The 17,627-nt window shown below is 39.0% G+C and overlaps 2 protein-coding genes across 2 annotated transcripts; both read right to left on the reverse strand.

Annotated features, from left to right (window-relative positions):
* Positions 1 to 152: 152 nt before the first annotated feature.
* Positions 153 to 9,691, reverse strand: LOC120281423 (AP-1 complex subunit mu-2-like). Its single transcript, XM_039288264.1, has 11 exons — positions 9,449 to 9,691; positions 9,210 to 9,356; positions 9,076 to 9,138; positions 8,805 to 8,981; positions 8,599 to 8,702; positions 1,609 to 1,716; positions 1,393 to 1,489; positions 1,214 to 1,311; positions 936 to 1,077; positions 694 to 816; positions 153 to 574 (listed from the first exon to the last, which is right to left on the reverse strand). The coding sequence occupies exons 1-11, from the start codon at positions 9,575 to 9,577 to the stop codon at positions 476 to 478; spliced, it is 1,287 nt and encodes a 428-aa protein (XP_039144198.1). The 5' UTR covers positions 9,578 to 9,691; the 3' UTR covers positions 153 to 475.
* A 4,463-nt stretch (positions 9,692 to 14,154) lies between these two features.
* On the reverse strand, positions 14,155 to 17,627 carry LOC120280318 (tryptophan aminotransferase-related protein 2-like). The gene is made up of 5 exons (XM_039287110.1): positions 16,178 to 17,627; positions 15,438 to 15,741; positions 15,016 to 15,293; positions 14,577 to 14,875; positions 14,155 to 14,473 (listed from the first exon to the last, which is right to left on the reverse strand). The coding sequence occupies exons 1-5, from the start codon at positions 16,459 to 16,461 to the stop codon at positions 14,289 to 14,291; spliced, it is 1,350 nt and encodes a 449-aa protein (XP_039143044.1). The 5' UTR covers positions 16,462 to 17,627; the 3' UTR covers positions 14,155 to 14,288.

Genomic DNA, 17,627 nt, shown 5'->3' on the forward strand with positions numbered 1-17,627 from the left:
TGATATATGCACTTCATAATAACAAATATACTCATTGCAAAATGCTTGTTGTATAACTAACTTCATAATAACGAATCAATAATAAATTCGAATTTTGAAAATCTGAATGTTCTTTTTTTTTTTGGTGATGAAATTGTTATCCATTCCATAACTGAAAGAGGACTGTTTTCTAGTAAATCATTCAGGCGTTAATGCAACATCTTTAATGCATACAATATAACATTGCAGCCACTAGCTTTGCTTAGGCTCAGGCTTTTGTACATTCATCAACCAAACCAGCTTGTTTTGCAGTGTGGGTGGGAGAAGACCACCAAATATAATAACAAGATGAGTAGGATGCGCTCCAGTGGCGATGATATGCAGCACCACAATTCCAGGACAGAAGTATGGCCGAAGACACTATATGCTTGAGCAAGTTTTATAGTTTTCATGTGCTCATGTATGGTTTGTCATGCATTCTTCGTGTTTGCCGAAGCTAGATGAGTCTCAACTCATATTCACCAGCCATGGTAATGTACCGCACCCATGGAAGGGCCTGGTATCCAGTTTTCTCAATGATTTTCAAATAGCGAACCTACATGTTGATGGAATTCAATTAGAAACAGTGAATAAAAGATCGAGTTGATTAAGGAAATGTATGAAACAATGTTAACACAAGAGAAAAGGGAGGATTAAAAAAAAAAAAAAAGATACCTGTATTCCAGATACAGTAAAGTATGGAATCTCAAACTTAACCCTAATAGGAGCCTTTTTCTCAGGTGAAGCTTCTTCAGCAGTTATACTTGGAAGGCTAAATTCCGCTCTCAACATATACTCCTACATATTCAAAGTTATCATCATTAGAACCATCAGAGACTGGACTGTTAAGTCTTTAAGCAAGTTAGGTAACCATAAAGATTTGCATTGATATTGCATGCGCATAGGCTTTATAATACCTTGCCACCAGGAAATGATTTTATTTTCCAAACTAAAGCATCCTTTTCAGGTGCATATGATGCAGATCCCATTGAGGAACGGGCATTTGAATTGGTAGAATCTGAAGGAACAGGCAATTCAATTTCTACATTCGTTGCAGTGCTGCCAGGGGTTGCAAATAATATAACAACAGTCACTGATTGTGAAAGAAAAATATCCAGGAAGACCAACGAAAAGAAAAAACAAAAGAAACTAGAAAGTTCCTTGCTCAACACAAAGTTTGAAAGACTGTGATTACCTTCTTTCCTTAAATTGGCTTCTAGCTTTTACCATTATCTCTATGCGACTTCTTGAGTGCCTTTCAACTTGAGCTTCCACCCAAATGAGAGGTTTAACCTGATGAAGCCAATATTAACTGATGATATGTTGAACAGCTCTAGAGATGATTGTTAGATGTAAGCAGCAACAAAAACAAACCTGTGTATTTAGTCTATATGTCATGAGATCAAATGACCCATCAGGTGGGATAAAGGATATAGTCCGGTCATTTTCAAAACGAGCTAGACGCACACACCTAAAGATATGTAAGTTGTTAATATTTGTTGCACTGAATAATATTTTCACTGCAGGATAGAAAAGTATGCCTCCATACAACAGCAATACAACTTCAAAAACGTCAGAAAAATCACTTACTGATGAAACTTAATGTCATCAAGATCTATTGCTTTCCCCTTTGTTGTCTGACCTTGAGCCTCCAAAAGCACTCGATCATTTAGCCCTAGCTTACACTCAGGCATCCCACTGCATTCAAAATCAAGTAAATGGTTTAGGTACCATGAAGTGGCTGCAACATCAAGAGATAAGGCACCATTCATTTTTATTCACCTATTTTACCTATGAAAATAAATATACCAACACAAACAAGAAATCAGCAGTAAGACAATAGAATAAATTAATGACTAGGGAACTTGAAACAGTCCGTTTCAGTGTAAGAACAAATGACTAACAGATGTATGTGTGATAGCATTAGGAATTTAGAAGATGCTTTATGATGGGGAGAAAAATTGAAAAACATTGGTTTAATAGTCATAAATATGGTGTCAGTATCAGTATGCAACATGAGCGATGAGTGATAAACTTGGTCATTTCCTGGATACTTCCGCATTTAGTCTATCCTTTACAATTCAAACCTATGGGAGCATTAGTTTTTTGTTGTAAATCTTAAGCGCATTAGCAAGAAGCCCCCACTTTTCAGAGTTTATTAGGTAATGCATATATATACATTATAGTCCTCTTACTTATTTTATTAGGTAAAACAGATGTGATGCAGTATAGTCCTCTCACTTATTAGATTTTATGTAACGCATTATAGTTTGGTCATGGAGTCGTGCATCGCATGCATGTAGTGGGGCCTTAGTGGTTGGCCATTATCTGTATGGCATGGTAGTTATGGGAGTGAATGATAAATATCTAATAGAATCAATGGAGAGGCAGTTGATGGTTACACGCTCGAGGGCTCTTGATGACCAATTCCCCGCGATAAATAACCGACATGATGCGGTCCTCTCCAAGTTGGACACCCTTGCAGAAGTGTTTGAGACGTTACAGAACTCAATGGCATCACAACAAACAGTCACAGCCAATCAGATGGTGAAGGTCGCTAAACTTGAGAAGATTATGATGTCTCCACTATTACCTCTGCCGCCAACATTGTCGGCCAACCCGCCATCCCCACTTTCCACAACTTCAGAACACAGTTCCTCCATTATCACGGTGAATGTGCGACCCCCAAAATTAGTTCCTTTATTCTCAGGAGAAAACGTGTGACCATTTCTTTTCGTTCCACCAAACACCGACCGAGCAACAGTTATGAATTGCCGCCTTCTACATGATGGGGCAAGCATTCCAATGGTACCATTGGATGCACCCTACGGCCCAACTATCGACATGGGAGGCGTTCGCGCGCCAAGCGGAGCTTCGCTTCAGATCGTCAGCTTTTGTCAACCATGTAGCCTAGTTGTATAAGATGAAACAACGCTCAACGGTGACCGACTACCTCACCGAGTTCGAGAGCTTGTCCAAAAGAATAGTTAGTCTCAGCCATTCCAATCTGCTCAACTGATTCTTATCTGGACTTCAAGAGGATATTCAACAGGAATTACACGACCGCAATCTCTTCACGAGGCGATAGGCATGGCAAACCTAGTTCAAGATAAATGCAATACCAGCCAACTTCAGGTGCCCCGTCTTCCTCCTCCGAGAGCACCAGCTCTTGCATCTTCCACAGTTCAGAATGGAGGATGACCAACGGGCCTTCCAGTGAAGCATCTTACCCCATAGAAATGGCCGCACGGCGAGAAAAAGGACTCTGCTTTAACTGTGGTGCCAAGTTTACACCGCGACATCGTTGCCAACCACATTAGTCTGTGCCTTATAGTCGAGGGCGACGAAGAATCCTGTACCAAGGACAAACATGATTCACCAATGCCAGATGACCCGGTCTCGATGAAGGCTCCCAGTGTGGATGCTGGCAACACTCCATGTATCTCATTCCATTCTCTTACCGGACAACTCGTTCCATCGACATTAAAGTTGTCTAGAACTATTCATGGACAAAAGGTTGTGGTACTAAGGGGGCGTTTGGTTGCAAGGAATGGAAAGGAGAGGATTGGAGAAGGAATGAAAATGAGGGGGAATGGTAAAGGCATGGAATGAAAACTATGTTTGGTTGTAAAGGATTGAGAGGATAATGCATTGGGAATGAAAAAAGTAAAAGAAAAAAATATAATAAAATGACTTTTATACCCTTGATGAATTAAAAAATATTATATATTAGGTTATATAATAATTAATTTTAAATTATAAAGTATTTTGAGTTGTATTATTTATATTATAATTAAATATTTAAATTAAAATTTTTATTTTAATAATAAATAAAACTATTTATTTAATTGTTATTTGAATTGGATTATTGTTTTAACTATTATTTATTATCATTTCATTTTAATTATTATTTTAATTAATAATAATAATTTAATTATTATTTATTATATTAAACATCCAAACATTCACAACTATTATTTATTACTATTGGGTAATTTTGTCTTTTAACTCACAAAGAATAAGTAATCCTCATGTATTTAGTTTAAAACAATTCACATTAATTATTATTTACTTTAATTATTATTATCTTTAATTACAATAATTAAATATTTTAATTAATTAAATCATATTAATTATTACAAATAATTATTTAAATTAATAAAACTTATAAAAAAGGGTAAATAAGTAATTACCCTACATTCCTTCCCATTCCCCTCTCATTACCCCCAATTTTGGGGGGCATGAGGATGCCTCCTCCATGCCCTCTCCAAACCCATTCCCATTGCCTAGTGGTGCACCCAAACATGGGCATAGCACTATTAATACATCATTCCATTCCCAATCCCCTCCCAGTCCGGATACCAAACACCCCCTAATTGATGGTGGATCGACAAACAATTTTATCCAATCTCGTTTGGCGACTCATCTCGGCCTCACAATTCAGCTGTCTCAGCATCTTCGAGTTACGGTGGAAAATGGGGACTTCCTCAATTGTGTTGGTGCTAGCTTGGAGGTACCGCTAATGCTTAATGAAATTCTCTTCCCTGTTGGTTTGATGCTTCTTCCTATCTACGGAGCCAATGTGATCCTTGGTGTAAAATGGATGGCAAGGCTAGGGCCAATCCTGTTTGACTATCAACATCTGTGGATGGAGATCGATTGGAAGGGACAACGTATCCGATTCCAAGATGTTCAACAACCTACTTAACAATACATAACACCGTCAAGTTTGGCCAAGCTAGCTCAACCTGATGAGGGCACATGTTATTTTCATCTCCAAATGATTTCCCAAGGTGGGGATACAACTCAGAACATCGGGCCCCAGGTACCCCCATTCATTTCATGCTCTCCTTCAAGTATTATTACAACAGTTTGCCATCGTCTTCAGTACCCCAACATGCCTTCCACCACCGCGGCCAACTGATTACCGGATACCTCTCCTGCCAAACTCTCCACCCCTCAACATGCGTCCATTTCGGTATCCTCACTTTCAGAAATCGGAGATTAAAAAGCTTGTCGGACAGATGTTGCTTGAAAGGGTAAACCGACCTAGCACGAGCCCATTCTCGTCACCTTTATTGCTCGTCCGGAAGAAAGATGGGTCATAGGGTTTCTACGTTGACTACCAGTCTACCGCGCCCTCAACGCAATCACCATCAGCGATCAGTTCCCAATACCCACAATTGATAAGTTGTTGGATGAAGTTGCTGGTGCCACTGTCTTCTCTAAATTGGACATGCGTGCAGGTTATCATCAAGTCCGGATCCATCCATCAGACGTGAAAAAGACGGCGTTCCGCACTCATGACAATCACTACGAGTTCACTATCATGTCATTTGGGCTTTCCAATGCACCATCAACATTTTAAGCGTTGATGAACTCCTTTTCCAGGGACTTCTGTGACGCTTTGTACTTGTGTTCTTTGATGATATATGAGTGTATAGCCGCTCCCAGGAGGCACATTTGGACCACATCTGCACCGTTCTTACTATCTTGCAGTCCAATTCTCTCTTCGGTAAACTAACTAAATGTGAATTTGGTTGTACATAAATTGGCTATTTAGAGCATCAACTCTCCGGCGAGGTGATAGCAATGAATCTTGACAAGGTTGCAGCAATCCGGGATTGGTCTCTTCCTAATTCATTGAAGAAGCTTCGAGGGTTTCTCGAACTCACAGACTATTATTGCCGTTTCGTCCCCAATTACTCGTCGGTTGTAACCCCACTCAGAAATTTGTTTCAAAAGAACGCATTCCTCTGGAGTTCTGAAGCCTCCATTGCTTTCCAGCACTTGAAGGATGCTTTGATGGACACCATCTTAGCATTGCCTGATTTCAATAAGCCGTTTGTGGTGCAAACTAATGCCTCCGGATCCGGTATAGGTGTTGTTCTCTTGCAAAATCGACAACCACTAGCTTATTTCATCAAGCAACTCAAACCCCCACATGCGGACATCCGCAGCAAATGCACGGGAACTGTTTGCTATAACTAAGGCGATTAAGAAGTGGAGGTTGGTCGGCGTTTCATAGTGGAGGCCAACCATCAAAGTTTTCATGCCTTATTACACCAAACGATTCAAACATCCGAGCAACAAAGGTGCCAGGATACGATTTTGACACCGTCCATAAACCAAGTGTTGCCAGCGGTCCAGCGAATGCACTTTCCCAATTATCCGAGAATTCTTTCAACTCTTTCTCAGCCACGACGCAATCAATTGTTGTAATTTATGACGCCATTTGCCAAGCTTATAAGTCAAATTCGGATGCAGCAAAGCTATACGAAGCGGTCCAACAAAGTCCTATAGATCATCCGGGATTCTCCATTAAAGATGGGTTGTTATTTTACAAAGAAAGCGTCTATGTTTTGGCCAAGTTTCACAATTCGCCCACAAGGGGGCATGCTGGGCTCAACGAACACTAGTGTGGTTAGCAGTGGTGTTCTTCTAGCCGGGACTTCGAAAGTTTATCCAGGACTTTGTCGCGAAATGTCACACTTGCCAGACAATTAATCCATTCAACCGCACGCCTCAAGGACTACTTCAACCGCTTAGGATTTTTGGCAAGATATGGGACCCCGTGTCTGTAGACTTCATCACACATTACCACCATCCGAAGGAAAGACTACAATATCAGTAGTTGTGGACCGCCTTACCAAACATGGGCACTTCTCAACACTCGATCCTAGGTTCACGACTCCCCAAGTTGTAGAGATCTTTGTTCATGATATAGTCCAACTTCACAGTATTCTTTCAAATATCATCTCCAATCAGGACCCCATATACATGAGTACTTTTGGAGCAAGTTATTTAAAATTCAAGGCACGGTGTTAGCCATGAGCAGCGCCTATCACCCTCAAATTGACAGACAAACGAAATTTTTAAACCGTTATTTGGAAGATTAACTCCGTTGCTTCGTTGCCAACCAACCCCATCGCTGGTCACGACTATTGCCATGGGTCAAGTGGCAATATAACACTTTGTGGCACTCAGCTATTCGCATGTCCCTTATGAAGCAGTATTCAAATGGACCCCTCCTTCATTGCTTGATTATATTTCTGGCTCCACACACGTGGTGGCTATCGACGACCTCTTAACAGCACTCTGAGGTGCTATCCACTCTTCGTAGTAACCTACCGCATGCGCTGAACAGGATGTCAAACCAAGATAATGCCCGCCGTTCCGACGCAACCTTTAGCATTGGAGATTGGGTTTTCCTTTGTCTACAACCATACAGCCAGTCTTCCGCAAAGGCGCTCAATCACACCACCAAGTTGTCCCGACACTTCTTCAGTCCATTCCAAATCATAAAGCGCATAGGCGTTTTGGCTTATCATCTATCATTACCTTCGTCGGCTCACTTTCATGACATGTTTCAAGCTCTGCCAGGGAGATCACACTTCTCAACAAGCACCTCTCCCGGATATCTTTAACCACCATCCAGTCCTCCACCTAATGCACGTCCACATCTTTCGAACTATTTTGCGTCAAGGGCACTTAATCCGACTGCTAGTTATCCAATGGGCACATCATCCAGTTGATGAGGCTACCTTGGAGGATGCCGACGTCCTTTCCTCCACATATCTTGATTTACACCTTGAGGACAAGGTGCAATCTCTAGGGGAGGCCAATGTTGCGAATCTGAAGCACATTAGCAAGAAGTCCCCCTCACTTTTCAAATTTTATTATGTAATGCATATATAATGCATTATAGTCTTCTTACTTATTTTATTAGGTAAAGCAGATGTAATGCATTATAGTCCTCACTTATTAGATTTTATGTAAGGTCGCATACATGTAGTGGGGTCTTAGTGGTTGGTTATAATTGCCACGTGGCATTATCTGTATGGGATGGTAGTTATGGGAGTGAATGATAAATATCTAATAGAATCAATGGAGAAGTAGGATGAATCCTCTCCAATTTCTCTTCTTCTCATTCTACTCCACTTATCTTTTCTAATTCTCCCTTTCTCCAATCTATCCACCTTTCCTCTCTTCGTTAATTCCCGAAGGCATCTTGCGCGCATCATTTTTGCATCTAAGTTCCCCCTGAATCCACAGTTACACTTGTACCAATTCTCAAGGTAACAAACCAGATTATTTCCTCGAAAATAATCCATGCACTTGAGATGGGGGCTAACTATAAGTCTTTTTTATTTCAATCAACACGTTGATAGTTCCCCACCTCCTAGTTGATATAACTTCCTAATCTCCGAATTATAAAACTAAACAAGAAGTTAAAACACCAACCCTTGAATTCTTTTTTCTTTTTAAGCTTAATATGATCATGAAAAGAGTGACTTTGCTGACCATACAAAAAGGAATTCTATGCGAGATTCAACAACACAATATGGACAGAAAGATGTATGGTGATGGCTTGCTAAAAGCTTGTAAATACCAGCATTCAATATTGGCTATCTAGTTTCCGAAAATAATAGCCAGCCATCAAAACTTCAAAGCTTGTAACAATTTAATCAACAAGGGCCAAGCATGTCAAAAAGCTGTGATGCTCTAATAGAGCAACCAAATAAACATTTTCCCTTACTTCAAATAATAGCAATTTGCAAAAAGGAAAAGGTGGCTCACCTTAAGTAGGTCCTCATTTTTAATGCTCCAACTACATCAGACCGGATAATCTGTCCATTGCTATTGACAAGTATGTTAACACTTTCCACAACATCCAAGAATACCTGGAAAAATATATATGTGATAAGAAAAAAGAATTGATACTTTTGAAATAGCATCACAAGAGTATTATCTTATTACATGGGAAAAGAGATCAAACAACCTACTTCATTTTTCTTGTATCTCACTCCTTCACTACGCCATGACACTGCATTTGTGACAGCCATCGGTGGCCTCTGTGTTACTTCCATTCTATACGCATCTGTCTTAATAAACTCACTAAGAATTTTCGCCTCAGTGTACTGAGGATACCCAAAGTCCATCATCTCATCCAGCAACTCATACTGCCCAAACCACACAAACAAATTGCTAAAAACTCATTGTGCCGTCTAATTAACATCTAAGCATGCATCAAAACAAAGTTTCAAATTTTCATACCACAGCTACAAAGTTATCCCTCAATGATTCCTCCTGCAATTCCTCAAAGTAATGCTTGAAGACCTACATTGAAAGAGCTTCAATGAAGCTATTCACAGATTAAAAGTGAAGAACCCTAGCAGAAGTAAGCTCACATCAATGACGCGATGGAGAAAGAGGAGGATGCTGACGGCGTTACAGTTCTGACGGGCGGCTGTCATCAAGAAGACGTTGCTGTGCTGCACGAACATATAGCTCACGCCATTGTCATACACCACAGGATCATGCGAGCCCGGGTCCCCCTGTTCACAAAAAAACAAGGAAACCAAGGTATTCTAGAGATCGAATCACACAATCGCCATTGAAATTGAGAGAAGCCCGTGATAACAACTACCTCCTTCTCGATGAGCTTGGTGAAGAAGCGCTCCGCCTGAGAGGCAGAGACATCGCCGCGATAGTCCCGCCAAATGAGGACTCGTCCCTTGATGTCGAGGAGGAACAGCGCCGAGACGGCGCCCGCCATTGCTCTCCGTTTAGGGCTTCTCGAGGATTAGATCTCAACTGGACCTCTGAATCTCGAAGAGGCCGCGATCGCCATTGCTGGGATCTCAAGAGCTCGAGAATGAGAAGTGCTCAAAACGACAATGAAAATAAATTAGGAATTTAATTTTCTAAATTTTTTTTAATAAATAAAAATATATTTTAAAATTAAATTATTCATAATATTTTAACAACCAAAAGAATGATATTTGTGTTGTCAAAAAATAAAGTGGAAATTGTAAAAAAAACCCTACAACTTTGCCAAATTGCCAAACAAACCCCCATAGTTTCGGAATACCCAAAAACCCCTTCCTTTTCAACTCTATGATTTTGAAACCCCAAAGTACGTATGACGATTAAAGCGGAGTGTATTTAAAATTTTATGGACGAAAATGCCCTTGCACGAAGTCGTGGGATCGCACCCATTTCGGTGTGAGAAGAAGTGGGTGGGTTTTTTTCTTAGGCATTACAATTTGCTTGTCTTCTCTCAACTCGCGACTCCAGCTCAACTCGCGTCTCCACTCTTCTCTTCCCACCCAGACTCTTCCCTTTCCACCGGCGTCTCGAAGAAGAAGTCCCGTGCAAGTATTCGACGATTTTCGTCACTTTGCGATCTAAGGTATTCATTATGGTTTTTGTTAACTATTCATTACGAAGAGACATTTTTTTCGGTTTTTGGTTTGTGATTTTGTTTTTTTGTTGGAAGACATTGAAGCTTTCGAGGGGATTAATCGGTGGGGTTTTTGTTAGTCTGCAGGAGATGTCTCGGCTAGGGTTTTTTTGTTTTGTTTTTACATTTTCGTCTATGTATACGATCGAAATGGTTTTCCGATTGTTGTGCTTTGTGTAATGTTTATAATCTACGTTTACCCTTTCAGTTGATATGGTTGCAGTTGTAAAAAAATGAGGGTCTCCGTTTAAACAATGAGCTTTTACCGCTTAAGTTAGTTCGTCTCCATTTAATTATTTGTATCTCTGTTTAATAGTATGCGTCACTGCTTAAAAAATGATATCAGTGTTTAAGAACTGAGTGTTTACCGTTTAACAAATTACATTTCCGGAACCTATTCGACCTCTGTATCGACATTCTAATATGAACTTGTATATCTCGACAGCGGAACCTATTCGACCTCTGTATCGACATGGAGTTGGGCGAGTCGGCGATCAAAAGTACCCGCTTGTTCACGACACTCGAAGCCCCACGACGGAAAAAAAGGAAGTGTCGATCGCAGTGCGTCTATGTCATGCGGTTTATCGAGCGATTACTCAGCCGGGTGAGAAGCTACGGGTACATGCAGACCGAGCGTCCCTTATCTGCGATTAAGGTATGTTTCCCGCATACTTAGGGAGGGAGGCGCAGGCATCACGGCCCGGAGGGAGTCTTGCAAGCGGGTTCTTAGTCATTCTTTCTATATTTGTATACACGATTCTTTCTTTAATAATCCAGATTCATTGTTTAACATACACTTTCGGTGTTTAAGTATATAGTTCATTGTGTAAATATCAATGTAATTGTTTAAACTCCGCTTTTCTCGTGTAAAAAAGCGAACCGAGGGGAGTGTACGCATAGCGGGGTCATAGTCATTGTATAGGGTGTAATAGTTTCAAATGTAAACCGGTTTTAAATTCAATTCATTTTTCCGAAGAACATGACAAATTTTTGTCAATGTAAATGTACATGTATCTAAATTCAATTAAATTCATTCTATTTCGTTTTGAGGTTCTGTTCTTGTTGGATGATATTGTAGTCCAGAGGTACATTATCGGGTAGGGTTCTGTTTCATTTTTCATTTTCATTATTGGCTAATATCAACATTCATTTTAAGCGTATAATGATAACTTTTTGCCCTTTAACTTTCGTTTTCTCTGTTTAAGTTTAGCTTTCTCTGTTTAAATTTAATATTTTTCCGTTTAAAAATATCCTTATTATTTAATAATATCAATGTAATTACAACAAAAAAATATACTTAATATTTTTCTGTTTAAAAATATCCTTATTACTTAATAATCTCTTATAGAGTGTAATGTAATGTTCCGATTTTTTTATGTGCGACGGGAGTGGAAACGCTTGGGGGAACCGAGCGTGTATTAGTGCAGCTAGGGGAACCGCTAGCACCATCCCGTTAGTACATTTTAAGCGGATACAAATTTATTTTTAAACGATAAAAAAATAATGAGTTAAACAGAGAATAAAAATATTTAAAAGCGTAAGAGATATATTTAAATATAAAGTTCAATATTTAAACAATAATAAGAAGTATATACACAATGCCTAGTCGGCACATGATTCATTCCACGATCTGCGATTGTGACTCGAAACGTGGCAATGGCTACAACGCAACTTGCGGACCTCGGGACGCTACGACTCGATCCTCTTTCGTCTAGGACACCCAGGTTGCCTTCTCGTCACAGAGTGATCGCATAACGCGATTCGCGATTTTCATCCATCGACTGTCATTGTCTCGGTATGGGGAATATAGCTTCCTTATACGCCATTTTTGAAGTCGAAGCTTCCTTCCACGATCACCCGGGTGTTTCTCGTTCTTCAAGAATTTGAAGTCAAAAATTCCTTTTGATTGCAAAAATTCCTAAGTGCGTCTCGAAATGTTCAACGCCTTCAAAACATTGTCCAATATCCAACGACAACACTTGCACTGATCGGATGAGGAAGGAAGGCATGCCACACCCTCGAGCTCACCATGATGTGGAGCAGGCGATGCCGGATTCGAAATTCCCCGCCAACACTTTAGTTTAAACGAACACGATCAATATTTAAACAGAGACACAAAAATATTTAAACGATAAACATAAATCTTAAACGTTAAAAACAAAAAAAGTTAAATAATAAGTTAATAAGTTAATCGGAGACAATAGTGTTTAAATGGAAACTTGATAAATATAAAGCAGATGACGTGGGATAATAAACAATAATTAACTTCTACAACTATATAAACATAAAGCGAGAAGAAACTTACAACGAGAAGAACTCGCTTTTCGATGAGGGATACGATGCCACATTATCCGTCTCAACAACAAGATCAACAACGAACATTTGAAGATGGAGTGCACGTGACACATGCGTCTGGAAGTCAACCTCGCTTTTATATGAGACATACTGTTTTATGTCCATCAGGGTGTGATAAACTTCACCCCTGACACGGGAAATATCAAGACCCCATCGCTCACATATTTCATGCCTAACATCGATTCCCAAGAAGTCGTGCAGTGAACATTAGCACTCGTCCCCTCCCCAGTTGTATCTAGCAATAGCACAAAAAAACTCTCCATAATTTAATCGGAAGAGCTAAAATTAAATACACCAAATGAGAAGAAGAAAAAGAAGAACAAGAACAAGAACAAGAACAAGAAGAACAAGATATGAGCCTTCTAAACTTTGTTTGAGAAAAAGCAAGCAGGGAGGCAAAAAAATTTGAAAAAAACTATCGATAAAGAAAAGTTATGATTGAGCGCCATTTTTCCCACCTTTTGCAAAGGCAAAAAAAGAATTTCATATCGTGGACCCACTTCAACTTACCGGCGGGGGGTTAAAAGGAATGTAAAATATAACGGAGGGCTATCCGGGGTGTGCAAAAGTTGGAGGGGGTTTTTGGGAAGTTTTGAAAATTACGATGGGTGAACAGTAATTTTCCCAATAATAAAATTATATTGTATTACTAATAAAATTTTTCATTTAATGAAATATATATTATGATGTGATGTTATATTATATATATATATATATATTTCTTATGTGACTCACACAAGGAATATAAATGTCATGGATGATTGTATATGTTATAGCTTATAGTTTTATGTCTGCTTTTATTTTTATTAAATTAGTGCTTTATTCCTTTGTATCCCAAAAAATGAAAAATTTACATTAACGTCATCAATAATTAGCTAAATAATATAAACCTTCTTATAAAAATTTAAAAACAAAAAAAAAGAAAGGAAAGGAAAAACTTAGGTGCAACATCACACTAAGATAAAAATGAAACATATATGTATACAGACAGATAAAGTGAATGGCATCATTTTTTTTTACAATATAAAAAATAGAATGAATTATATGATAGAAAATGTCATTAAAAACCATCTTAATTTTAGCTCTGAAAGTTCTTTATTCAAATTATTATATACTAGAATTAAAATTTAAAAAAAAAAATTTAGATATTCACTTACATGTACAAGAATATCATAGCTGCGTATGGTTCAAGCAGATAGTTTTATAATGAGTCTCAAAGTTGACAATGATAGAAATAAAAGAGTATGACAAAATCCATATTAAAAAAACTATATATCTATTGACAAACACATGAAGAATACAATTTATATTAACATGCATTCAAACGAATAGAAAGTCACATCTATTGATGTCAGTTATTGCATTACCAACTTTGTTTCTAGTATACATATCTCTTTTTTTACCCCCAACAAAAGATAGTTTCTTGGCAATATGATTAGTTTAGGATTTCCTTATTTAGGAAAAAAAAAAGTTCTAAAGAAAAAAACAAAACAATCCATGCAAAAGCTTCTAAAAAGCATGTAGATTGTAGACTCTTGAAATAATAACAAATGATTTTCATTAACCAAAAAGAGAAAGGGAAACAAATGAAATAAAGGACATCCTCTCTCAAAATTGATACATATAGAAATAATAAGAGAAACAAAAGGAAAAACAATAATCAAAGATTTCACTTGATAGAATACAATTTCTGAATGAAAATATCAAAAGTTTCATCCCTGTCCAACATGCTAACTCTTGCATAATTCAAACCAACACCAAAATGCTTCCCACTCCTGGTCAGTATGTTATGACTCTTTAGAAATGCTGCACAGTCTTGAGCATTCTCCCACTCACACTTCACCCATGCAAATGCTGCATAACAAAGAAAACAAACAAACAAGATTACCAGTCATTGTTCTTCTTTCACAGTTCATACAACTAATCTTTTAAAACTATTTCTGACGACGATGTATACCAGGAAAGCTTGATGTTCTGTCGCCTGTGAAAGAGCAGTCCTCAGAGGGGAACTCAGGCAGGCTAAAGATCCCTGTCTCACGGACGACTTCCCTCAGCCTCTCCCAACGGTTCCTCATATGATTGCGACCAAAGTCGAAGAGTTTAACATCTCTTGAGCTTGGGAACTCATATCCATCGGAAATCACTTTCAGAATTTTTGCAGCTCGAAGTTGTGAATCTTTTGACACTCCAAGGGAGTTGAGCTCAATGTACTTTGTCATTCGCTTGGCGATCTCCTGGTCCTTCACAAGAGCCCATCTGTTCACACAAGGTCAGAAATTCTTAATCAAGCAACAACATTTGAATACAATCTACTTTCGGCTGCTAAAGTATCAGTATCATTCTTGATATGAATAAACAAACAATTAGTCCACATTACAGCAGCTGCGCAAGCTCACCCTACACGAGTCCCTGCATGTCCTGTACTCTTAGATGCTGTGAAGAGCATAATGTCATGATTTGCCGGAGAACTGATGGCAGTGTACTGTGGCCAGTAGTAGGCAAGATCATGGATTGTTTTCCCTGTGTCCGACTTCAAGACCGCTTCCTTCATGAATCCATCAGGGTTATTTGGGGAGCAGACAAGCTCAATGTAGTTCTCCCCTTGGAATGCATTGGCATCTCCAGCCCACCGAAACAACCCAGAATGAAGGAAGTCTGTCACAGCTGGGTATGACTGCAGAAAAAATAATGTAAGTTAATTCATCTATATCTTGCAAAAGTTTGTTAAGGATTTATTGCACTTATCTTAACAACAATTCACAATGTCAGAACTCAGAAGGGTGTTTAGTCAATGAGATTACAAGTGAAGGATGCTAACCGAGTAATATGGCACAGCAGAGATGACAGGTATGGGCTGCAATCCATCAGAAGGAGAGAGAGCATAGAGAGCAGCCTGGAAGAGCTGGGTTGATCCGGTCCCCACAACAATGTGTCGGTCCTCAACCACAGCATTACCAACCAAGCCATGCAGACGTCGTATCTGTTTGGCAAATTCTGGCTCGAGGAACCAACAAAGGTTGGAAACATCAGAGAAGTAGCTCATTGTCTGCCATCCTGGGATGACAATTGTCGCTTCTTCTCCGTTGGCTCTCCAAAACGACTCAAACATCGTCGGGTCTCCACTGCAGTGCAATGCAATGCAATGCAACAGAAAACACACATACACAAACACAACAATTCATCACCATTCATCACTACCACGGCCAATAACACAGCAGCAGCAATTTAGAAAGCATGTATTCTAATTATCATTAAAGAAAACACAAAGTATATGTATGTATGTATGTATGTACGTATGTATAAAACAAGATGAAGCCTGTATTCTAATTATCATTAAAGAATAAGCAAAGTATATGTATGTATGTATAAAAAAAGAGGATGATGGCAAGTAATGGTGCAGTCAGTGTGGGTGAGATGTGGTTCAGCAATCAAAGGTTGCATTAACTAAATACAATACAAACCAGAATAATAATAATAATAATAATAGTAGTAATAACAATAACAATAAAAAGAGGACCACAAGAAAGAAAAGCACAAGGTAAAGGACACAGTACTCACTGATCAAGGTTGATTACAGAGCCTTGGGAGGCAGGCAGGGAGCCACTGGTGGACGAGACACTAGTCTCATCCTTGGCGCGCTCTAACGGCTGCTGCACTGCGGTGTTGGTGCTGGTCTTTGTGTGGGATTGACCATATCCCGCCTGCTTAGGTTGGTAAACACCAGGTAGGAAACCCAAGAGGGCAATGTTTATAGCTATGGAGACAGCAAGAACAGCAGACAAGACTGCAAAGCCAGCACCAACGTTGGCCAAGTTGGCACCTTTCCTTGCCTCAAGTGCCATGGATCTCAGAAAGCTAAAGAAGGCAAGCAGAGCTAGGGAGATTACCAGATTGATGAAGATGTCTTGGTGAAGGGAAGGGTGTCAGTGGTGGTGGTTTATATAGAGAGGAGATGAGGGAAGATGGACGCTAAGATTGTTTATCAAATTTGGTGATGAAGATCTAGCTGACGCTTGGGCAAAGATTCATTCCATTGAATCTCAAGATCACACCAAACACTCTGTCGTCTTCTTACTTAAAAATTTCTCCGGTCTTTCCTGTTTGGTTTTTTTTGCTGGAAAGGAATGCTTTTAATTAGTAAATCATCACCAAATCTATCAACTTTTCTGGTTTGTTCATCCCCCTGATATTTCCAAAGATGCAGTAAGAGATTACCCCTCCTTTTGAAAATACACTGTGTATCTTCAAACTGTGATTTTTTTTTTTTTTCTTTTCTTACATGATATATAAGAAAAGTGTGGGGGGAGAGAGAGGGAGAGAGGAGTTATGAGAAATCTTCAACGTCTTTGGATTGGATGATAACAAATGAAAGAAAACAAACGCGGTTCCGATTCGCTTGTAAATCCGCAGAAATCCAACAAAAAAATCCCACTTTTTCGCTCGTTCTTGTTGTCATTCAAAGAAAAACCGGATAAATCCAAATAAAACCCGCCAAAATCCACTCCCCAGAAACCACATTTCAAATAAATACAGAAAATAAAAACTACATTAAATTAAATTAAATAAAAGAAGATGAAGAAGAAGAACAACAACAACAAGTAGAACAAGGGGAGTAAGAAGGGAAAGAGATTGAAATTGGTACACTTCTCTCCTGCTACTCCTCCGACAAGAAACCCAAATCGAAGCAAGAGCCAAGATACAGTATGTCCTCAACTCCAACTCCCAAGGCTCTCCCTCCCCCCTCTCTCTCTCTCTCTCTCTCTCTCTCTCTCCAAGAACAAGAACAAGAAAGACCCTCTTTTTTTTTTTCAACTAAAGAAAGCAAGAGAAAGAGAGAAGAAGTTGAATGGAGCTATGTATTAAAAAAGCTACTTTTTAACTTGTGTGCATTTTATTCTCCAACCCTCTTTCTTTTCTTTATGATGTTATTTATTAACAGCATTTCAGTCTTTTTGCTCTCTCTTTTTGTTATTTTAATAAGATGTGCAAATGCAAATGCAAATGCAAA

The sequence above is a fragment of the Dioscorea cayenensis genome, chromosome 17, assembly GCF_009730915.1.
Source record: "Dioscorea cayenensis subsp. rotundata cultivar TDr96_F1 chromosome 17, TDr96_F1_v2_PseudoChromosome.rev07_lg8_w22 25.fasta, whole genome shotgun sequence".
Classification (NCBI taxonomy): Eukaryota; Viridiplantae; Streptophyta; class Magnoliopsida; order Dioscoreales; family Dioscoreaceae; genus Dioscorea; species Dioscorea cayenensis.

Coding starts and splice junctions, on each gene's coding strand:
- LOC120280318 (XM_039287110.1), bottom strand. CDS start 16,461: ATGGCACTTGAGGCAAGGAAAGGTGCCAACTTGGCCAACGTTGGTGCT. Junction 15,294..15,437: donor CTGCTGTGCCATATTACTCG/GTTAGCATCCTT, acceptor TTTTTTCTGCAG/TCATACCCAGCTGTGACAGA. Junction 14,474..14,576: donor CAGAACATCAAGCTTTCCTG/GTATACATCGTC, acceptor TTTGTTATGCAG/CATTTGCATGGGTGAAGTGT.
- LOC120281423 (XM_039288264.1), bottom strand. CDS start 9,577: ATGGCGGGCGCCGTCTCGGCGCTGTTCCTCCTCGACATCAAGGGACGA. Junction 8,982..9,075: donor GGGATAACTTTGTAGCTGTG/GTATGAAAATTT, acceptor TGGTTTGGGCAG/TATGAGTTGCTGGATGAGAT. Junction 1,312..1,392: donor CATATAGACTAAATACACAG/GTTTGTTTTTGT, acceptor TGGCTTCATCAG/GTTAAACCTCTCATTTGGGT.